Raw genomic sequence first — 24,516 nt, 5'->3', positions numbered from 1 at the left:
ACCTTTGGCAGAACCAAACAAGAGCAGCCTTTGTCTGAGCTGCTTTGTAAAATCATCAAAAACATTATTAGCACTTATTCCTTAAATCCTATAATTTGTCTGAAAGGGTTTATTTTTATGTTTGGTTGCATGTCATGTTTGTGGCAGGGAAAACTGCAGGAGACAGGGTTTTGCTGGAATTGTAATCCTGCTTTTTGAAATAAGAGTCTACATATCTGTTTAGCTGGTCATTTCAAATAAAAACATAACTAGGAACTAAAATACAGCAAAAACAAGAATAAAACATTACAGAATACTGCCAAGAAAATGCAGAATGCTATCAACCACTGAGACTTTACTGCACAGTTGAAAACCTCAGTGGGCACTTCGAGGAAACTAGAGTTCTATTAAAGTTAGATGAAGTTTCTGATATGAATATATCTATGAGCATAAACTAGAGGATTTATAATTTTAGATCAATGATTCCATTATTTTTCACAAGCAACAATTTAACAACAGTAAGAAAAAGATAAATTTCTTTTACCTACTGTTTCTAGCCCAAGCTTCTATATTTATGTCTGTAAGCGTAACTAAAAGTTGGGTAGCTGAAAATTATTTCTAAAAAGTGTTTATTTTCTTGTTGTGTGGTTTCTTGTTTTAGGATAACTGAGCAAGCATACGCAAATCCTTCAAGGGCTCCAAATAATCTCCCAGAAACAAACTACTCCAGTGACAGTGAAAGAAAGACCAGGTACTGTGGACAATTAAATGAACCATAACATCTAAAGTGCCATTTCTTGCAAAAAACTGAAGAGAAACTATCTTTATGCAAGAAATTTCAGGGGTGTTTAGAAACCTCACACTGGTCTCTGGAATCATACTAGTGCCCTTCCAAACTCTGCTTCCAGGATCCCACCCATAGAAGCCCACAAAACATAGCTGTAATGCACAGAGTGGGGAGCACGAGACATACCCTGTGTAGCTCTAGAGATGTAGCTGAGGCATGGAATTTAGGAGAGCAGTTAAACCAGAATTCTTATATAATCAATAGAGGAAAGGCTTCTCCTGCTTGTTAGGTACACCATGCTCTCAGGGAGCTTATTTCTTTCCGAGGCTGTAAGGAAAACATTGCACTCTTCACTCAAGTGCCTTGTTAAGTTTCTAAAACTATATGGGATGAATCTGACCCATGTATCGTCTCCAACACCAATCACTGAAACTGCAACATGGGTTTCTGACTTTTTGACCAGGTACAAACTTTTAAAAACCATTTATCTTGCAATACTCTTACTCTAGCTGGATTCTGCCTCTACAAGTAAATGTATTGCAAATCTGAATAAAAAATGTGGTGTAGGGATATTTAATAGAACTAAATAAATACCAGGTCTATTGGTAACAGGAAACTATTGAAACAAAGGAAACAATATTTTTTTTCTTCACTGTCAAAATGTATTTTCAAGAAACATGACAACAAAAAATATAATATGTAATTCCTGAATGAAAGGCCTTTTCGGATTAGGAAAACCTCTCTTCAGTACCAACCCACCCATCTATGTGGATTAATTAAATATTAATGTAGATGGCTGTATAGTGGTCGCGAACTGCCTGAATCAAGGCTGATGACTTGGAAGGGAGAGGAGAAATCTTCTAATAGGGAAATAGACTTACTAATAGGGTAAATAGCAGTCACAGTCTGGTACTTTATGGGAACTATGGCCAATGTCCTAATCCTTAAGCTTATGCACACCCGAGCCTTGGTGTGGGTATGACTGGGCACAGAGCCTCTGATCTCTCATTTTCTTACATTTGCTTTAGGAGGTTGGAGTGTGGTTGAAACTTGGGTATTCTAAAACTTCTGCATGGCCTTGAAGGCCAAGGCCATGAAGTGGTGGAGAAGAAAAGAAAATCCAAACAGCATACAATTTTAAGACTCAAAATGAATATTCAGTACAAAAATTAATTAACATTTTGCAGCATTTTGTAGACATACAGTGTCTGAGGTGTAATGTTCTGATTATCTTTGAAAATTAAAATAGAGTACAATAATACAGGAATGGCAGGACAAAGAATGCGCTTCAATATGCAGTGTTAACTTACACTTGACAAAATGTATGCCCCCTACCTGAAGCTCTAATCCTAATTTAATTCATGAAAGCTTACTAAATGAATGGTCTTTCAGGTTATTCTTTCAGGGTTTATGCAATAGGTTCTACAGAGTATTTATTTTTGAGTAGTTTGCTGTATAAACAAGTCACATAATAGCAAGTAAAGGAGTGGGTGATATGAACTGAAAGAAGGGACTTGATCAAATACGCAGTTCTCGGGCTGCATTGTGGCTCAGTTTTAACTTAGTGTCTTGTCAAGCTGTCAGACTATGCATTTATTTGAAAAGGTTCTGGGTTTCCTCACACTTTCAGTTGGCAAGACTAGAAACTGATGCTTCAGGAATATTTTTGCTGTAGCTTTGTGGTTTTGTTCTATAGAGTATAATATTTTTTTTAAAGATGTGGTATCTATGTTTGTGTATTTCAACTGTAATACTCTAGCTAGTTATTAAAATCCAATGGACTCTGTTCTCTACACTAGGACACTTGAGGAAAGTATTTTTCTCTATACAATGTTCTGTAAGATAAACAGTGTTATTTTCAGGCATGCTACATCTAAATACCCCCATTATGTTGAGTGTGCAATGCACAGTACTCACTTTGCCCTGATCTTAACCCTGATTTAACTAGATCATTTGAAATGTCAGCCTGACTCAGCACTAAGATTCTGCAGCTAAATACAATGAGTTAAATGGAAGATTCGGGAAAAATAAGCTTAACAAAAAGAAGCACACACAGGCCCATACTTTATAGGAATAGACAGGTGATATTCCTATGCCACTTTTCACTATAGCAAGGGACTTCAGGCACCATCAACATACTCCAACCTGTGACATGTGTTGTGCACCTGCCTAGCTTGGACAGGGCAAAAGTAGCCAGAGAAACTCTTTCAAAAGGTGATCACTTAGCTTCAGTCTGCTTTCCTACTTAGTTAGCTTACTTTCATCTTGCCTGAAATGTAAATGGAGCACTGGGTGTTCATCTGAGGAGATTCTCTGTGGTGAGCAAACCCAGGTTTGCTACATTACTATTAAATAAAAGCATATTGCTATGTTCTATGAAACATAAATAAAACATTTCTCATTTAAGCTTGTACAATTTTAATACATTTCTGGTGTTGAATAGAAATCTAGTAAGATATATACACATTGTAAAAGGCCGGTATGTAGAAAAGTGTATCTGGGCTGTGTAACATGTTACATATGCATGTTACCAGTCTCTTATACTTTCCCTTTAAAAAAGACATGTTCTGCAGATACATATGATTATAAAAAATTGTTGCTAACATTGCTAAACATTATTCAAGAGCGATACGAAACATTTAATAAACACCATATACCTTATGAATTTCTGGAGGAATAGGATAATTAAATCAGTTCAGAACTGTTCAAAACATATAGCACATGACTTCTTCAGCTGTCACATACGTGCTCATCCCTTCCATGCAAACAAAACTGACAGTTAAGTAACTAGAACTGGGACTGTTAAAAAAGGAAGATTTGACTTCCCTTATAGTTAAATTCAGTATATTCCTTCCTACTCTGCTAGAAGGAACAATACAGTTACTGTAGTAAACACATATCACACATTGAACAGCCTGTATTATAAAGACTCTCACTCTGCTTCCAGGGACATGTAATTTTGTTTGGCTGTTTGACAGCTTTTTGAGGACTAGTGAAAGAAGCGGGGGGGGGGAAGAAAAAAATGCAGTGTGTTACCATTTCCTGATATGTATCATTTAGGCTGGGATATCAGCACAGGCACACCCAATACCGTGATGTAGATTTTCTTCAATGGGCTTGTGGATTTCATTTTGAAATGTTGAAGAATCATTCAACAACAGAACACAGTCTAAAGACACTATATTTCTAGTTCATGCTTTTTTTGTTTGATATATTTTTCTTAATGGTTGTGAAAATACAGAAAAAGAACTCATCACCAAGTATGATGATTTTTTCAAAAGCTTGTTACATTAGTTTAATTTGCATATTATCATCAGTGTAGTGAAGCCTTTAAAAATAAAAAGTACTGTTTAGTGATTGCTATGCACTCACTGCTTCACAGCAAATCATCATACGGTGCCTATGAAGAAAATATAACTGGAAATACTATCAAAACTGTTTACTCTACTTCTGATCGGTAAGTACACATTAATAACATTGTAGAGTATCAAAGGACACAGACATTTTGCATAAGCGTTCCAGTGTTCAGACAAAAGAGAGCCATGGAAGTCACTATTAGGCTCGTCAGACAGCTTTTCATACAGAGCTCCCTTTCAGTGGGATCTTGCCATCAAATCATTAACACAGTTCAGCAGCCTAATATTACATTAGGCTTGTCACAGCTGACATTTTAAAATATCTATAGAAACAATAGCCAATGCCTTAAGTGATAGAGTTGGCTCTGCAAAATTTCCTTCCTTTGTGAGAATGGTGTCTGTAATGACCAACTTTATGTACAGATGTGGAGGAATAGGTTCACATGACAATGCTGTTAAAAACTCTTATGTTTTCACACCAGTTAAGATATTCCCAAATATAAGGATATTTGCTCAATCAGTAATATCTTACCTCATGGGAAAAAAAAAAAAATTACACATACCCGATATTTTCAGTTCAGATAATTTGGACAGTCCCATTACTTGGAAATACCAAATCAGAAAAACTTGTATCCTTTCCAACATAATTATAAGGAACTCTGGGAATGATTAAGTATTAGTACAGTAGATTTATCATCGAGTAGAAAGGAGCAAGACCAGTTCATTTTGTAGTGCAAAACCAACACCAACAGCTGTAGCTAGAGGAAGTACAGATTGATGTCACATAAGAATGAAAAAAAATCTGAGAAAATTGTTAAAAATACTGTTGTTATGAATACTAGGTAGGCTGTTCTATACATGTGTTCACTATAACTGCCATGAAGGTAGGACTTCTGTCTGCAGTGCAGAAAATTAAAAATGTTTTCAGGCACTTCTGCAACATAGAGGGGAATTCTTTTATCAGACTGATCAAATGATAGCAGTTTAAATTCAACTACTAATTTACTTTTGTGATTAAAACATTAAAATCATTACCCTCCACTTCATCCCCATTTAGTATACATGCTCCCAGACATTCAGCAGTTTAATACAGTCTCATTTACTGTTTGAAATCATTCAGTTCACCAGAGAAGAGCATTCTTTCTATCAAGGTATTTTTGCTACTTGACAATTATGCTCAGCAATTTGCCCATCACAGGAGCATGTATATTACACCTGTCAACTAGAATGGAGGGAATATACATATGACATTTTTCCATTTATGGCCATTGTACAGTATACAAATGTCTTTCCCACGTAGTGCACTAAGCTTATCAATTTTCTCCTTGAGATTTCAATGGTAGGTATTTTTCTGACAGCTGATGTTATATTATATACACAGGAGTATAATTGGAAAAGATATATGTACATACTGCAGGAAGCCCTTGGGTATAGATGCCAAAATGATCTTAGATGCCTTGCAAATTTGCTGTCATTCGACTTGCTTCAAGGTAAGAAGATTTCACCTGCTACTAAGAAATATAATTTGAATGTAATACCTGCATTATATTACACATACAATAAGCAAATATTTAGGCCTCAGGCCTTCTCCACCTGGGAGAAGAGGAAGGCTTGCACACTGGAGGAGAAGATTAATGTAGGAAATACTAGTCTCTCTCTCTCTCTCCCCTAGATAATTCCTTCTTCTTTCTTTCCATCTCTCTCTCTCTTCCTCTATTCTCCCTCTCCCTGCCTCTCCTCTCTTGCAACGACAAAGAAGATAAAGGATGCAGTGGAACGTATCCTGAATGTCCTACACATTTATAAGCTTTCATTAAACATTCTTCCAGTCTGATATAGTGAATTATATCCTACTTACACTTTCTTCAAACTGTAAAATTTTGTGCTATTTCTTTTTTATGAGGTTTTGTAGATGTTCTTCAGTAAGTGACATCTAAAACCATGACTTGTGCAGAAGCCACACTTAAAGGCATTAGTAAGAGGTATTTAAGCCATAGAGGTGAAATAATTTTACCCACTGGCATCAAAGATTTGGTTAAAATTTGGGTCTTATGGATAGTTTCTGCTGTAGGATAAAATAGTGTTGAAATTTAATATGTCTTTGCCTCAGTTTTATTTATTAAAAATTATGTAATTTTTTTTTCCTGTTTCCAAGAAGAATGAAAGCACAGAAGACATTTTTTTTGCTTGTCATTCCAAAGCCTAAGCCTCAGCCTAAAACTCACTCTTAAACTTTTCTCAGAGTACACCTACCAGTGCTCAGCCCTCTGATCTGTTTTCTTTATGCCTCATTTGTCTTAATTCTGCTTGCATCTCCACACATAGTTTGTTGTTCTAACAAACAATACTTGGCAAAATCATCACATTAGCATAGCTCATTTTTCTGCCCAGTATTGCATAGTTTTTACTTCTGCTTCTGACAGCAGTTCATTTACCTAGTTTACCTAGTTACTGCATGAAAAGTAACCCAAAGCAGAATACAGCAGTAAAGTTGTACTTAATGTGTAGGAAGTTACGTATGCTTTTTGTCTCACATGGACTTCGTGAGCTCTGTGAGTACTAGAATGCAATTTATTCCATGGAAATCACTATGTAACACCTCCTCAATACTGTTATTGCAAGTAAATACAAGCTCTGGTTTGTTCCCATTCTTTTTAGATAGACCAACCCCCATAGAGAGGAATGGGCTTTTTATGCAGTTAGAGTATTAACATGTAGGTATTGGCTGAACTATCTGTTAAATATTTAAGCTTATTTTTTAAATTACATTCTTTTTGCTACCTATTCCCAAGTAGGGACCTGTCTGGCCAGCAAAATTCAGCTTAAGTTTTGTGTAACTACACATTTATGAAAGCACTGGCAAAAAAATTAAACAACTAATGTAGGTCTGTGGTTCATGCTTGTAGTTATGTATTTAGCTAAGTAGTGCAGTTTCTCATCATCAATATTCATTTAGCTCCTTACAAATACCCTATAACCATTAGAGATTTGCATGTAGCTGACAGCAGTATAAAGTCTTTGTTTCCTTGTAAAGTTATATACCAAAAGTTTCCTTGTAAAGTTATATACCTACAATCCAAATTGTAGGTTTTTTCTCTGTATAAAAAATGCTAGCTAATCTTGATGAACAAAGTTTTGAAAACATGTCCTTCCTTTTGCTGATTTATGCAAGGAAACATAAAATGAGTGAAAAGAGCAGACTCTTTTATTAGTACCTTAATACTAACAGCTTATGTAGAAAATATATAGAAAAAACATAGTTCTGTAAAACTGGTGTGTGTGTGTGTCTCTAGTACTCTAACATGTTATACTTAACACTGAGTGCTCAGTTGCAATTTCATACTAGCCCTAGTGAGCATGTGTAACAAGGGAATTGCATATTGTCTGGATCCTGGATCTAATAATTCACACTACCTTTAAATCCATGGTGTTGACATCACACAGTTTCTTTATTCATTTAGCTGCAAAGGGGTGTTCTGGGTAAGACTGTTAATTTTTAATTTTAATAAAGATTTTCAGTCCAAATTTATCTGAATAGACAGCCATTGTGAAAATTATGGAAAGACTTACAGCCTTTCTGGAATGGCTGTCAATTCAGTTACTGAATTGCACTGTAAAAGTAATGCTGATTTTTCACTTATCAGAGGATAAAATATCCAAAGAAACCAGAATTTGCTATTCTTTTATTAGATTGCAAAAGAGATGATGCGGGGTGTCAAGAGTCTGGTTTATAGATCAAATTACATTGCTCCTTGATCCACTGTAGGCTGTCCTTGTGATCTTGGGAAGTCAACCTCTGTGTGTATCTGTGTGTTTTCATATGTGAAATATGGGAGATGCTTCTCTCTCTCAAAAATTAGCTTATTAAGACATTTATGAAAGCAGTGTCCAGATTCTGCAATAACAGCAGACATAGTTAAGATAAAGTATCATAAAAGATTTTGAAATAAGCAGGTTTAGATTCTTTAAGACCTACTCTGAGTTGGATGATTAAGTCTGATCTTGTTTGCTGTACTCAATGAAGAAACAAAAGGATCTCAAAAGAGTGATTAATCTTATTTGAGAATAAATTTCTAAGCTAAGGCAGAGAAAGTACCCTTTGGAAATGTCTGGGGGTAGAAAGGGGTTGGTAAGTATAATAAGAACCTAGAGAAACAGTTGAGACTTAGATATCTGATTTTTAGATGTCTAAAGGTGAGCTGTTTAATTTACTGTTCATTAAAACTACTCTTTCAGAGTTCAGATTTGATGATATTGCAGTACTCATAACCTCTATTCTGGTCTGGTATTGCTTACTTCCTGAAAGACAGTATGCTGGGAATGAATATTAGAGAAGGATTTAATTTTAATTTTTCTTGTTATTTTGCTTGTGTGTTGAAGTGTGAAGTATGTAAAAGACCACTGGAAGATCTGAAAGCAGGAGACAGCATCTGGATTTACAGACAAACTGTGCATTGTGAGCCTTGCTATTCCAAAGTTAAAGGTAAGATTCAAGATGTATTTTACTGAACATCCGAAAAACAATGTAGAGAGCTTCATTCAAATAACTTCAATATATTACAACACCGCTATTGCTTTTGCTCATTTCTGTATACTTAAACCTTTCCAAAGTATTTCATTCAGTAAGACTGGGTTGCCTAGGATGATATGCAACCACAGGTTCCAGACACAATAATTATTCTGTACCTGTGGGGGAAATCTCTTAAGGTCTCATTGTAATCTGTAGAGTCCTACCTGTGCGGTCAATAGAGACACCTATAGTGAGGCAAGGGCATCTCGCCCTGAAAGTGACAAGAATAAATTGAAAGGCCATCTGAGAATCAGGTTGTTCTATTGAAATGAGTAAGCCAGGGTTCAGAGGTATTTTCACATAATATAGTCATTGTGAACAATAAAGAGAAAATACAAAATCTATTAAATCATAATAAAAATATTATACTGTGACTACCATTCTTACCTTTGTGAGGAGCACAGTGGTTAAACAAATGTGCAAGGCAGTGAAGAATGCAGCTTTTGTTTTATTAATTTTTCTAGAAGTTGCTAGATTTTAAGTCTTCTATGTTCACAGCAACTATCAATTCATAATACTATAAATCTGTACCTCTGTACCAAATAAAGACAAATGGAAATGTAGATTAAATGTTCTGATAAACTGGTGTTCACCTATGTACTTCTGAGATAAGATCATGTTAACTACAATTATATTAATCAATTTGTTTTGTTAAAATACTTTGTGGTATTATTCTGCTGCAAAATTTGATGGAAAGAGTGAATTTTACAATTAATCAGATTATAAAATTAATAAGGCACTATGACAGTTATAAAACTGTAGAAAGACATACCAATGATCCGTATATTAAGCATTATAAAATGACATATACTATTTCAGCAAATGACAAGATGGGACAGTCAGACTTCAGCAGACTTTCTAAAAAAATAAATTGATCTAAAATTTCCTTGTATGACATTTAGAGAATACTGATTTTCTTGGCATATCTGATCAATCTTTTCTCTCTTGCAGAAAAATGGATCTACTAATTCTGACATACAGAAAGCATGATAAAGAAGTTCCACTAGCATTTAGCTAAGTGTATTGGCCTGTTAATTCAAACTACTATGGGAAATGATTCATTTTTATTGCTAGGAACAAATACTCTAAATGCAGTCCTACTGCATGGTTTCCAAAGGAATTAATTTCATGAGAATTTAGATGCCTTTTCATACATGCATTCCAGGATACAAAACAAGATATTGTTCAATATATTCATCAGATCTGTGAAACTGCTAAACTGTATGCAAAACTAATGATAATTTATTGAAATTTTCTGAACAGCTGGACATACCTGCACATATGTTTTGAAGGGGCTATATTCTCTTTACTGAAAACACATCTCCTCAGGTATAAAGATCTGTTATCTTTGAATAGCATGAATGGGATTAATCTCATCAAAGATTTAGTAACTTAAAAGGCAGCTATTCAGTTTAAACTACTATTTTCACACAGAGTAAGGTGGGTTCACTCTGCACCTTTGAGGAGAGAGATCAATCTCCAGAGGAAGATTCTTCCCAAGTAACTTAAATGGTAACTTTAAGATGGAACAAATAATCTTTGGAAAATGCATCTCTATTACTGCAGAGGGATTCTAGGCAAAAATCATTAGAGCATTTTAATTAACACTCCATGTTTGTAATTCTGGTAACTATTGTATTATCTTTTTTTTTCCCCCAGAAGTGCACACTTAATAGTTGCCATGAATCATGAAATACATACTTTGCATGACATTATGTTGTTATATTTATCTTTCCTACTTTATTAAACTGACTAGTATCTAAACACCTTGGATGGATTCATCTTGCCTAAATTTAAACATCTACAGTGTAGACACCTACTTCTAAGTTACTTGATCTATTCTGTCTTTACAGTCATATAGAGAAGTAGACATTTTTAGGAAGTGATTCAATTGGTCAGATTGCAAACATCTATTTTAGCATGATGTTAAGCATGCTCTGAATGTACGTCTTACTTTCCATGGTTTGCAAAGTAACCTGGAGTGAATAGTTCAGGCTTCTAGACATCTATATTAGGCCAGATGATAGATAAACTCCTTCCTTTGAGACTACAGTGAAAGCATTTTTTTTTTTCCTTTTGGACAGCATATGTGTATTAAAGTATACAAACTGAAAGAAGAGTTCATGCTTTGTTATAATATGTTTCCACAACACTCAATATTTACCTGCCATATTTGCCTAAAATAATAAACAGTTCAGTAGTTTACTGCACAAAAAAAAGATGTTGACTACTAGTCTCTGCCATCAGATGTTTTAGATCATGGTTATTCAGAACTGATTTTATTCCCTGACATCTCAGCTTAAAAGGACTTCCTGGATATGACCATGACAGAGTTACAGTGGTTGGAGGCTGCAGGACCTGAGCAAGAGTTTAGAAAAGTGAAAAGTGCCAAAGCCATAAATTAATATTAGACTGTTGAATGGCTGGCTGTCCCAGCCAAACTTGCTCTCCTCATCTGCACATTCAATAGTGGAGACAGGAGGTATGGCTGTCTGTGTAATTTAAACCATTGGGCCTGTAGCTGAATAATGATGTAATCTGTCTTGCCTGGCTTAAAAGATGTTCAGACTGATATGCAAAGGAGACGTGAAATAGTAGATAGTTTGTTTTGTTAGTTTTATGAAAAATTCTTATGAATTAATGGTAGTAGCTTTAATAAACCTGTTATTATAGATACTTTTCCTGGTATGTGTCTCTTGTTGATGACATATTCTAGTTAAACTATACTTGTTATTACCCTGTGCTTCACTGGGAAACAATGAGACTTGCACAACAGGTGGAGAGATGTACTGGTGAAATTTTAATGTTTGGGTCACAAATTTGGTCCTGTTCAGAAGCCAACAGTTATTGCTAAGGCTCAGTTACAATGGAAGATGTTAGATGTTCACCTGAGCCAGCACATTAGAATCCAGGACTTCCTAGTGTCTGAGGGAATGAGATGTTTTAGTTCACTCCACTAGAGACCAGGAGCAAACCCCGGATCCAAATATCTGCTAGTTAAATTTTCACTGACAGAGAAGTAGCAATAAAAACCAATAAATAATAATTCTGTGCTCCTTAATTCATCCTTGCTGAACAGCTCTGGTAATTTTGCCATGTGTTTTTTTGTTATTTTTTTTTATTATACGTTGTAAGTTTGCTGAAAAGAAACACCGGGTTTGTGATGCTTGATATTTACCATATAAAAGCCAGCATGGCAGTACTCATTAAAAAAAATCATATTAACATCTCAATACCAATGTATCAAAACTTAATTGGTTTTTGTCCTTTTTGCATATCATTAGCATGTGGTGTTTTATTTGTCTTTGACTAGTGCTTCCATGAAACAATCCAAATGAACAGTTTGCTGGCAGCTGGTTTAATGAACATGTTATCTTCAATAATGCACTAAATTAGACTGGAAAGCTGTATTGAGAGATGATGTACTAAATTATGTGGGGTTTTGTGATTCATGAGGCCCATTTTTTCAGTGTGTAATGGATACTTTATTTTACAAAGCTGGGGCATAGCTCTACAGGGGGGAGAATCAAGCGATAAGAGGAAAGGAGTGAAATAATGCATATAATACATATTGATGCATTTAAATATGTAGATGGCTTCAAAGCTACTGGTATATACAAGAACAAGGAATGTCACAAGAACAGCTTTGCTGTTTTAATATATTCTGTTGTATCCTGTGTAGGTTCTCATTGAATGCTCAGCCTGAGCATCCCCCCGCCCCAGCAGTGCTTGACACAAGGTGACAAACATCTGTAACATTTTCCTCTCATTCTCTTCCTCTTGAAATAAGTATCTCTGTGAGTTTGACAGGACATGCTTTCCCTTACTCCTTGGTATGGAGATCCATGTCGTGTTGGAATAGTTTCATGTGTTCAGTTTATTTACTCAGAATATATATAGGTCAGAACTCTGCTACTCTGCTTGCCTTCCTTGATATTTTAACCTAACCCTGTTGTTTAGAATGAAGTATCCACTTTCCAGGTTGGTTTTGCTTTCTGATCATACTTGCATGTTGCTCACTGTAGCTACTCTGTTACACCAGGAGGTGGTTTTAGCTTCCAGTCAAGTTGGTATCAGGCTATGAGAGAGAAATGTAGCCTTCTTTTCTCCCTTCTGCTGCACTAAAACACCTCGTTTTTCTTCACAGACATCCTTCATTCCATAAAGACAAAGGGTAAAGACACTTAATACTTAGGTAGGTTTGACGTGCCGAAGTCTGAAATTGCTGACCAAAATAGCTCTGTTTAGCTGCTTAACGGATGCAGAATCACTGAGGTCTTAAACTCATGAGATATTTCCTTCTTTGAGTTCAAAGGCCTACTGTCCTGTTTTGTGCTTTGCTTGATCTGAGCAACTCAGCTCTAATCTCCTACAGCAATAAAACTGTGACTTAGAAACATTCCTTGCATTTCAGGGAGGAGAATCTGCAGATACTCTCAAAACATGTTTGGCACACACTTCTAAGATCAGACCTCCTCAAAAACCCTCTGATAACTACTGCCTTTTAAAATCATGGAGGTGGTGTTCTCCTCTTTGAACAGATCAATGGCCCAGAAAGTGGGAGGGCCAAGTTCAATTTCCACCCCAATGTACCTGTGTTTTAACCAAGGCGTGTGACACAGCGGAACAGGCTGGTGTGTGGAATAAACTAGATGTTCCCATTAATGTTTTTGCCAAGTTCCCTGACCTGTGCAGGGTGGATCCTTACGGCCCATGGCCCACAGGATAGCTGCACTGCCTGCACGTTCACTATGTGCCTGTTGGCCCCTCAGGAATGACTGCAGATTAGAAAATATAGAGACAGTCCTGGAGCAAAGACCAGGTCCCAGAGTTTCTCCATCTCATCTGAGTGGTCTAATCCATAATTAAAAGCAGTCTGAATGATTCTCTGTTTATCTCTGTGAATGCTGTGTTCCTTTCTAGCAACATTAGAGGAGTTGTCTGCACTCAAGATTTGGCTGGAGTAGGATGGTGAGGGAGTGGAATTTGGGGGCTTTTCATGTGAGACTACTAGAAATGTCTTCATATGATGATCTCTTCTAGGCCACTGTATCTTCTTTGCCTTTCCAGTCTCTGAGCTCTTTTGGACAGGAACTAATTACTTCTCTTTGTGCAGTGCCCAGCACAGTACTGGCCTCTGGGTGGTACTGCTGCACCTGTGTAAGTGGCTCAAGAAAAATTCAGATTTCACCTCCCTTTCCAAGCAAGCTGCTTGTAAATGTACTATTTTTGTGGAGTTTTTGTAACTGTGTCAGTTATAAATTGACAGCTACAGTCTCATAGCCTGTGCCAAGACCTAAAACTGGTTGGTTTTGTCCTATTAGAGTCAATATCTGAGTATAATCATGCCAAAAGCACTTGTCTGAGTCTTGGCATTGCTGTGCAGTCATCAGACATCTGCTTAGGGAGCTTAGACAGCTATTGGGGCCAAAATAATGGGGAGCCAACATTTTAAAACTACCTACTCAGGGGGAAAAAAAAGGAAAGAGAGAGAGAATCATTTCTGGAAAGAAAATGCAAGGTTTTTCTGGCATTCAAGCCATTTTTCCTAATGGGGCAAAAAAATAGTGTTCGCATGTCAAAATACCCCAAAGAAGCAGAAAAAGGAGAAAAGATTAAGAAACGGATGAAAGCATTATGCAAAGAAGCCAATTAAGGGCAAGTAGAATCAGTGATTTTGAAAACTGGGGATAGGAATTTAAAAAGTAATAGTGTTGCCATAAATAATGGTGCCATTGAAATCAATAGTCAAACTTGACTGTAAGATGAATATTCCAGAAAACGTTGGTCTGTCTTTACATCTTCTGGTTCCTCTAGGGAGTTTGCACCCATGGAACTTTGAATTATGTTATCCCTGTATGTAGTTTAAACCTTGGAATTAAGAATGAGAATCCAGCTAACCATACTTGTAGCATTATAATCTCAAACAGCCAAATATTTAAAATACTAATATTTGGAAAATCTACAGAAGTATACGATTGATAATGCGTTTGAACACTGTTTTTATCTGTTTATACAATTGATAATGCACTTGAACATTGCTTTTATCTGTTTACAAAAGTAACAGATAAGTAAAAGTAACTGTAAAGCCTTTTGTAGTAAAATACCAGTTTTCTCATGACCTAATTCTCCATGGGAGCACGCGTACCATTTTTGACATGAATGACATCTGAGGAAAGCTGAAGGAGGAAAGCAAGGAAGGAGCGCTATTTTTTCTGCCTCTTCTAGTGTAAGACATCCCAGATACTCAGAGGAGAGCACATGCTTTGAGAACTCCAGTTTCTGTTTTTTAACTCAGAGATCACCAGGACTGTTTAAAAACTCCCCTGCCTTCTAATTCAGAATCAGGATCTCCCCAGTAGGAACATAAATGAAACAGGGGAGTGGAGCTTAACAGGGACTTTGCTTCTCATAATGAAATTGGAAAAAAACACAAGGAAAAGATCTAGCTAAGAAGAACATGCTCTTTTTGTAACACCACAATTCATACACCCTTCATCAATCCAGTGAGAGTACTTGAGAAATGTCTTCGCTGCACTGCATTTCTTCTATTTCCAGATTGTCTCGGAATGGGCTGATTGTATTGCAGCTCTCCTCCAGCCTTGGAGGTGTGTCTGGCACTGACTGTACACCTCCAGAATGGACAAAAGGGACCCAGAGGCAGAAAGATTGATAGATCCATCACTACCCCGACCCAGGAGACCTGGCATGGCAAGAGGAATGGCAAAGGTTTTTATGCTGGTCTAATGATCCGTTGCAGGAAAGATCTCAAGTACTCTGCAAGTTCTATAGTATATGAAAGAGAGGGTCTGGAAAACGAGTTTGGATTTAGGTTTTCTAACTGTACCTAAATTCGCCTTTAGGTATCTTTGCCATTTATTGGATCTTTTGTGACTGAGTGGGTCATAGATAGTGCAAGGACAGGTTTTTGCATGCTAGGCTTTTTTTTTTTTTTTATCCCATCTGATGGGAAAAAAGAAATCACAAAAATAAATTACATGGGCATTTCTGGATATTCGGCAAAGATTTTTGCTTGATCAAACTGAACTTGGATGAAAGTTCAGACACTTATTTTTTGAAACCATTCCCCATCTGAAAATTTAACACACCCACTTTGACACAAGAAAAACCTTCCAAGCAACTGCAAACTTTCCATGATCTTTTGACATGGTATCAGTGCCGCTTAGATGTGCCTTTCCAAAAAACATATTTACTGCTGGACTGAGGGGGGTTTGTAATATTTATTTTTTCTGAGATATGTCACATAACCAATGCTAAGCATATTGTTGCTTAGTTTTTTAACATGGTAACTTCTAAACCATTTTACAGTATCATAAAGCTTTCAGTCTGTTGGCGTATACTTACTAAAATTTTACAAACTGTAAAAATCACTTAGTTATCCATATGATGGAGTTGCTAACATGGATAGTAATTTTTTTCCACTTTATTGCAAAGCTGCTGAATTTCTTCAATATGCTTCTCCAACTATATGCAGATAGACAAAATTAAAGATGACAGAAGACAGGAAAAAAAAAAAAAAAAGGAGAAAAAAAGAGCTAGAATTAGTTGAACCCTCCAGAATATTAATGTCATCATGAAATAAGGCATTTTTCCTGTGTCAGTGGCCACTGTTTCTTGAAGACAAATCAAGCTGAAATCTGGATTCTGGCAAAATGTGTGTCATGGATTTTTAGCTTCCTGGAGAGAAGCTGTACTTGTGTCATGATCTTCAGCATTTTACACTTAAACATCTTATCTGCTGTTTCAAAACCTTTACTCTAACATTATCAGCTCATTTATTAACAACCTTGAACTCCACATCTTCCCCTCTACCTTCTCCTTCTTATTCATCAGCGGTAAGGTTCTGTGAACCAAATTACACTTTCCAATATACTTGTATGCTGAAGACAATGCAAATGCTCAAGCTTCTTTGAAAGCATAATTAGTCTTTGTTTTTGATGAAGACTCATTAGAAAGAAACAACCCATCCTGACTTGCAAGATTCAGGTTGTTGCTTTCTGTCTATAAGGAAAGGAAAGGAAGAGAAGGGAAGGGATTAATGCATTTGAAAGCCAGAGTGATTTGATATGGAACTGATGAGTCAAAATAAAATAACAAACCATTACATTAGAGCTGTCACGGATAGTTGTGTCTAGCTGGATCTACAAACTAGCAGACCCTAAGCTTAATGAACAGACAATATCTTTGGATACCATAAATGCTGGTTTTCTGGAGCAACTGGGGCTCACAGAAAATGATGCAGTTTTGAATTTGACCTATGGAAAATGAATTCTAATCATGATTACAATGTACTTCAGTTTAATATTAATTCAATAAGGAAAGAGCCAGAAAGAATCATGGCAGTTTCAAAAAGGAAACCGTATAATAAAGAGAAAGTCAATTAGCAGGAAATTAGCAACAGCTAGGGAGTCAAAATGTTTGCAGGAGACATTGAGAATAAAGAATCTGTGCTACAACTCTGGGAAAATGTTTAATTGCTCAAGCATTTTAGGGCAAATTTATAAATTTAACAATAACAAATTGCTAGGACCAGGTAGTATCTATGCAAAAACTCTACAGGAGCTCAAGTGTGACATTGTTGAACTTCTCACAGACATTTACCCCATCATTCAAAGCAGGCTTGGTGCCAAACAAATTGGAAGCATCAGCTGGGACATCAGTCTTGAAAAAAACACGAAAGCTGCTCTGGGGAACCACATTTCAGTTAGTCTGATTTTCTATCAAACCAATTTGTACAAATTATAATAAATAACAGAATATAGAGGCATCTGGATATGTACGATATATTGGAGGAGAGTCCATAGAGCTTTTTTAAAGCAAGGTATACTCGTGATATATGAGTGTTTCTGAAGGAGCCAATATGCTTTTGGTTAAGCCGATTTCTTTAAATGAGTATATTTGGATTTACAAGAATTTTTTGTCAGAGTCTTTCCCTAAGCTATCATGACATATGAAAACATGGAGTATTAATAGAAAGGAAACAATGGGTTAGAAAATTCAGTTTTCATTATGGAAGGAGACAGAAAACAATGGGAGGTTCAGCCTGATTTCTGTGGGGGCAAGGCTAAATAAATTAGGGCTTGTCAGCTTGGAAGAGAAGTGACTGAGTTTTCTATAGTCATGAATGACAAAGAGAAGCTGAATAGAGAATGATTAATCATTCTGTCTTTCTCAGAAAACCAGAACTAAGGGACACCCAATTAAATTACTAGGCAGCAGATTTAAAGTAGATAATAGGAAGTAGTTTTTCTTACAATACATAATTAAATTGCAGCGCTAATTGCCACAGGGTGTTGTAGAGTCCTAATGTTTAAATGGTTTAAAAATGGGGCTCAGCAAATATAACATTATTACACAGGTAGTTATCAAAAATAAACGGTCCAGATGTCCCGATTCGGCAACTTCTGAAAGCTGGAGAAAATCCCTCTATATTTTTCTTGTTTCTGAGATATTTTCCTTACAAAGCTACCACCAGCCTTTGTTAAAGACAGAATACTTACTGGATTAGATGGTGGACTTCTGCTGGCATGGTAGTGGCTCTATATTTATTTATAAAACTACTTTCACAGTCATTTTTCAGACTGGAACTGCACTTTAAAATAACCTCCCCAGACTTGGAGTTTACTGTCCATGCTCTGACCTTATTGTAAAACATCTTTTGTATAGCCCAGACGGGATTACCTCAATTAATTCTTTACTGGCTTGCCTGAAAGGCAGGTCCTGCCTGCAGCTATTGCAGCATAAAGCAACAGGCTTATTATCAGAGAAGAGCAGATGGGATTTGTAGACTTCCTGCTTCTTTGTTCTCTGCATTGGGAGCCTATTAGTAACTATACTGATTCAAAAATTTCTACTATAGGATACCACGTAAGTAGCATCCTATAGTAGAACTCTACTGATTTAGGGCATATAATTTCTCAGGTCCAGGAATAACAGGTTCCATGGGCACATTTGGATGTTTGGGGTCAGTGTTAAACACATTTTATCAACGCCTTAAAAAAAGAAACGGAACCATCAGGTCTTCATTGTGGTTTGTAAAGAGCTTATGAAGTTCTGGGTTGATCAAAACTCATCAGCTAGCGTTGGGATATCAAATGGAGCTCATTAACAATTTATTAGTAACATCAATATTGGGAGGAAAATATTTTGTGTTTTAAAAACGAAACAATTAGGTCAAATATTTTCATGACTAAGAAGTTCAAACCATCTTTGCAGAAGACTAGCAGGCCAGCATGAAGACCATGAGTGAGTGTGTTCATGAACACACATTTTACCTGCCAGCACCTCTACATGAACCTACGCTGTCAGTGAAATGACATGTTAGTGAAATTAGATGTACATTTAAAATACAGCAAAAAATACAACACAGCAAAATGCATTTTTATGCTTTACTAGATCCACCCGTCCGGGAAATGCCTGGGAAAAAGACAGGGTCTCTCACACTGACTGTGAGCATGGTGTGAAGCGTGCACAAGTTTAAGCTGTTTTCTACCCATACTGCTGGATGGAAATTAGGCTCAAAGCAGTCTCACTCAAGGAAAAGCCAACCTGGACCTTTTTCTTGGGGATGAGATGTAATGAGCCTGATCCTGCCTGTGATCAATTCATCCGAACTGCCAGGAAGAACTTTTGTACCCATGCTAGGGCACTACGCTCAGTCCTAAGCTTTTTCTCCTCAGGAACTCAGTTCCGAAACAAGTGTCTGCATGCAACATTTATGTAGGCGACGCAAACAGTAGAAGGCAGCTGAAAATTTGCAACTACTTTTACTCATAACTGAGGACGAGCATTTCCATGGCGACTCTTAAGATCCTGCGCCATGATGCTACATGCTCTAGCGTGTCTCCAAAAGCATCTCCTGATGTATCTCCAAACTGTTGTCTGCGTTCGTTAGATTTTTATTTTTTTTAACAATGCAATATCCTGACCACACAGTCACGTTCCTGTTCTAGCAATTGAAAAAAATCAGATACCCGTTTCCTGTTTTTTTTGCTGGCCCACTAAGTAACTTTGCTTGCCTGGTTCAAAGAGAAAAAGTGATTCCTCCATTTTGAATCTCTTTTGAGTATTTCCTCTCCCTCCTTGCATCACCCAGCACTGATATTATCATAACCTTCTTCTTGGCTTTTTTCATTGTATATTACTGCTGTCTAATAAACTCGATATTACATACACTGCTAATTATCTTTTTTAGGACTTTACAGTCTTACTGGATTAGCATACGCGTTTCTAAGAATTAAGGCTAGTACCATTATTAGTGATAAGAACCTGAGAGATATGCCTTTTGCCTGGGGCTAAACATGTAGAAACTCAATTCTTTTACTTACGGGAATAAAGATTACAGCTATATGTAGTAGTGAAAACTGGATTATGTTACTCACTCTGATGACGCGTGGCAGAACTGGGGCCAGATGGTTTTTACACTCTCATTTTTCCACTTCTTTCTTCCAAAGGGACAGAGGACACCAAACAAAAGTTTTGGATTAAGCCCTATCTGGTTGCAATGTAGTATACTGGGGGCTGTACTTGCCCCCTTCTTTGATAAAAGTTAGGTTATCTGGAAGCCAATGCTTTGTGCCCTGCTCTATCTTCCTTTCCAGTCATTCCTGTAGTTCCAGTTGTTATTATTTGCACTGTAAGAGTGCCTAAAAGACTGACAAACATTAGTGCCATTGTCCCGTGCACCTGCAGAAGAAAGTTTTCAGGCTAGAAACAAAAGAGAGAATACTGTGACAGGCTGGATGATTTCAAAGTTGACTTATGCCCTGAACGGAGAATTAGCGTCCGTTCCTCCTCACCTAGGAAACCTGAGACAGCGACGCAGCACCGTGGAGGCAGCGGTAGCTGTTACGGCTACTCCGCTGCCCGAAGCTGATGCTCCAGAATTGGGTAGCGACCGACTGACAGCAATTATTAGCGGGGCCTGAGCAACTTCCATGCTTCCTGGAGATTTGTTCTCCATTTCATATCAGAGCTTTAGGAGACTTCAGGAGAGCAACTCGGGAGGTTGTCCCCTGCAGCTGCAGCTAGGGGCAATGAACCCGATGAGGTCTGTGTGATGGCTGGGCTACCTTGGGCAACGCTGAATCTCTGCTCACCTGCTAGGTGGGAGGAAGGGACACGAGCTATGGTTCCTTCCAATACCGGGCAACGAAGGACAACGTAAAACACGACCATGTCCGAGCGTCTTTCATCCCTCCCTCAAAGACCGGAGCGTTACAAACCCATCTACGTATCTGGACTGTGTTAAAAAAGTCGTTTCGATGCGAGGGCATCTTTCACCTCAGGGGTTCTCCTGTCCATAAAGTAAGTAGTTACGCGGGTTTCTGCTGCGCTGGGTTCAGTATTCCCGCTTCACCAGCAACGCACCTTCAAGAATACGTCGCCTCCCTCGCTGTGAACCCCAACTCCTAGAATCAGCACGTTTCTAACCCACAAATGCCTGCTTCGGCCTGAAGTCGTTCCTTTCAAACCCAACAAAGCCTCTATTCGTGATTCCCATTCCCATCACACTTTCGATCTGCATAATTACAACCCTGACACCACCAGGCTCTAATTACGCGAGAGGAGCGGCGTCCTGGGCCACATCCAGCACGCGGGGGTGGGGGAAGCACCTTTGTTTCCTAGACCGGCGCTGAGGCGGCCGCCGCCGCCGCCGCCGCCGCCCCCGGGGGTTACCCGCGGGGGTCCCCGCCGAGGCGGCCGCCGCCCGTCCCCGGGGCCGATGGCGGGGGAGCCGGGCGGCCCTTTGTTCCCGCCGCCTGCGTGTGCGCGGCGCTCCGGCTGCCGGAGTGGGAGGGGATCCCACCCGCGTCCTCGCCGCCGCTGACGGGAGGCGCGGGAGCGGGCAGCGCGGCGCAGGGCCGGGCCGGGCCGGGCCCCCAGCGCGGCGAGCGGCGCTCCCGCCTCCCCCGGGGGGGGCGTGGGGGTGTGTGGGGGGGCGGGCGCTGCCCTCCGGCGGCGCGGCGGAGCAGGTGCCGGCGGCGGCGGCGGCGGCGGCGGCGGGCCGGCAGGATGGAGGCTGCCTTGCTGAAGCCGGCGATGATGGCGGAGGTGAAGGGGAGCGGCGCCGGCCCCGCCGTCAGCGCCGAGCTGGAGGTGAAGAAGCTGCAGGAGCTGGTGCGGAAGCTGGAGAAGCAAAACGAGCAGCTCCGGAGCCGCGCCGCCGCCGCCGCCGCCGCCGCGGTCGCCACCGGCCCGCCCGGCCCGCACCTGCTGCTGGCCCCGCCGGCGGCCCCCGCCGGGCTGCGCCCCGCCAGCCCCCCCTCCGCGGCGGGCGGCGGGGCCGCGCCCTGCTTGCCCAGCCCGGTGCCCACCCTGCTGTGCGCCGCCGCCCTGGGCCCCCCGGAGCCCCTCGCCTATTTCAAGCCCTCGCCCGGCCTGCCGGCGGCTGGCGGCGGCCAGGAAGCCGGCGGTGGCGGTCCGGGGGCGGCCGCCGCCGCCGCCGCCCCCGCCACGGTGCTGGACGAGGTGGCGGTGCTGGAGCTGGAGGACGGCTGCTGCGGACAGGACGACGATACATGGTACGTGCGGCCCGGGCCGGCCCCGGCCCGCCGGTGCCCCCCGGGGCCCCCGCCGCCTCCCGCAGCGCCCGCCCCGCTGGTGCTGCCCGGGCTCTCGCTAGTCTTACCCCCCCCCCCCTCCCCAATCCACTTGATCTCGTTCTGCTTAAACTTAAATCTGCCTTTTTTTCCTCCCCCAAAACGTGCCATCGGTGCGGTTAACCCGCCCGGCGGAGGGGGCCGTGACCGGGTGGCGTTCAGGTGGGGGCTTTGCCCCCCGTCTCGCCCGCGCCCTCGGCGGGAGACCTGCGGTCGTGGTCCCCGTCGAGGACGGCAGTCTGTCCTTAATTTCGGGTCTCAGCCTAGTTTCGGCCTCCTCTTTACAGAAGGCATTAAAAATAGCGGAATCGTTCCGGGAAAGCCGTTACCCGAGCAGCGCTGCCTCCCCATCCTAAAACCTGTGCCCAATTGTCTCCCATCTTCAGGGATTTGGGAGGGCTTTTGTCTTTTAGACATTGATCTAAATGCTTGGCTGTGTATCTGCAGAATACACAGCCTGTGTAGCTCCAGAAGGCACGGCTGGGCGCCGGAAAATTGAATTAAAAGCAGAAATGAATAGCGAATGAATATAGTGGAAAATAAAATCGACCTAGAGGAATGATAACGCTCACTTAAAAAGAAGTAGAAGGGGAAATTAGGCTAGGGAGGTAAATAAATAAATAAGTAAGCCTGGTGCCTCAAAACTTGTCTCGGCAACGTGGACAAACGTTGTAGGGACGCTGCTGGAATACTATGGAAGTCGCTGGCTGCGTTTAACCACGTTAAACGTAATTGATGCTCAGTTGTCTTAAAGTGTCAGTAATAAAAAATGTATTATTTATATTTAATTAACTCTTATGTACCTGTCAAAGTTTCAGTGTGGTTTTTTTATGTGGCTAGCTTTTAAATCGAGCTGAGGTTTTACATCAGCTAAGAATAAAATACAGTATACTGCAGCTGAGATGCATGTAAACATCCTTATTTTTGGTAGCAGAGAAAGGATTTAAAAATTAATCCAAATATCCTAAATATGTCTTGAATGATGGTTGTGTGTACTTCGTGGCACAAAAAAATACCGTGCTGCAGTTTCTGAAAACTGCTTTTGAGAATCATCAACAAATTGTATGGAAATTTTTGTCAGTGTTGTTTCATTGTGTGTACCATTAGTCTGCGCGGGGCTGTTTTGAGGTTGTTGATCCTGACGTGAATCAAAGTTTACCTCGGTCCTAACCTCTAACTTTCCTTCACATTAAGGAATACTGAATTTGTTTGATCCCGTCCTGTTAAGCAAAATGTTTTCCCTGTTTATATTTCAGTGCAATACAAAGTCAGTCTTTTTTGATGTGCCTCGGTAGAGTTTCCTATTTGATTTGCCCTCTGGAAGCGATCCTAAATGCTTTTGGGGGGCCAAAACTTACCTTCATGACACACACATACGTGTCTGCAGGAAGAATTTGGTGACAGGGGTTTGTTAACAAATTTATCCTACTAAGAGTGAGTTGTTTTAGCTGTTGAATGTTTTTAGTTCAAGGCTAAATCTCCCTCGTTGTCCATGAAAGGTCAGCTGTGTGATGCCAGCTGCTTGGGGCTTTTTTGTAATGTCAGTCTTGAAAGCAAACTGCTATCTGGAAAGCCAAAGACCAATGTGTATCCTAGTTGTTGATTAGTAATTTTAGGCCTTCAATACATTTGCTTTTTTTTTTTTTAACTGCAGTTACAAAAAAAATGTAGAAAAATTAGCATCGTTGCAGACAAGTCAAACCTCTTTTTTGCTGTTCAGCTTTTTACACAAACGTCTGATCATCAGTCAGATACTTAGCTTCTGAAGCACTTCTGCTTTTTTTTTATTATTTTTTTTTTTTCATTTTTATTTTTTTCCGGTATCATTTTTTAAATGTGTAGCCAGGCACCCCAGGAAGTCAGGGGAAATGAGTCCTCTCCTCAGAGAAATTCAATAGTTCATCTCTGCTGGGATTGCCAAGAGAGATAGCAATCGCAGCGAGGATATTTATTCCTTGTGAGCTGGATAGAGAGTGCTGATTGACTTCAAAGGAGAAAAAAAAAAAAAAAACAAACAACATAGAGCAGACATGGGAGAACAGTTGCTCTCGGGGGACTTGGGTAGCTGGTGAGCCAAAACCCTGAAGGTGAAAGGCTGCTACCTGTTAGCGGTCCCCTGAGGCGCTCAGTCTTTTTTCTTTTTTTTTTTTCTTTTTTTTTTCTTTTTTTTTTTTTTTTATCTTGGTCTTGCCTTTTGCATCC

At 39.6% G+C, this 24,516-nt stretch overlaps 2 protein-coding genes across 3 annotated transcripts in view; both read left to right on the top strand.

Moving 5' to 3' along the window:
* Positions 1-758, top strand: part of SCEL (sciellin) — a 31,931-nt gene extending 31,173 nt beyond the window's left edge. Inside the window, exon 9 of the mRNA XM_049815666.1 lies at positions 641-758. Coding sequence (XP_049671623.1) covers positions 641-758 — 118 coding nt within the window. The remainder of the gene's footprint in view (positions 1-640) is intronic.
* A 20,896-nt stretch (positions 759-21,654) lies between these two features.
* Positions 21,655-24,516, top strand: part of SLAIN1 (SLAIN motif family member 1) — a 53,814-nt gene continuing 50,952 nt past the window's right edge. For both annotated transcript variants that reach the window (XM_049815924.1, XM_049815923.1), the window contains exon 1: positions 21,655-22,236. In XM_049815924.1, the coding sequence (XP_049671881.1) occupies positions 21,728-22,236 (509 nt within the window). In that variant the 5' untranslated portion in view covers positions 21,655-21,727. The remainder of the gene's footprint in view (positions 22,237-24,516) is intronic.

Source organism: Accipiter gentilis, chromosome 13 (genome assembly GCF_929443795.1).
Source record: "Accipiter gentilis chromosome 13, bAccGen1.1, whole genome shotgun sequence".
Lineage (NCBI taxonomy): Eukaryota > Metazoa > Chordata > Aves > Accipitriformes > Accipitridae > Astur > Astur gentilis.
This window is presented reverse-complemented; position numbering and strand designations above follow the sequence as displayed.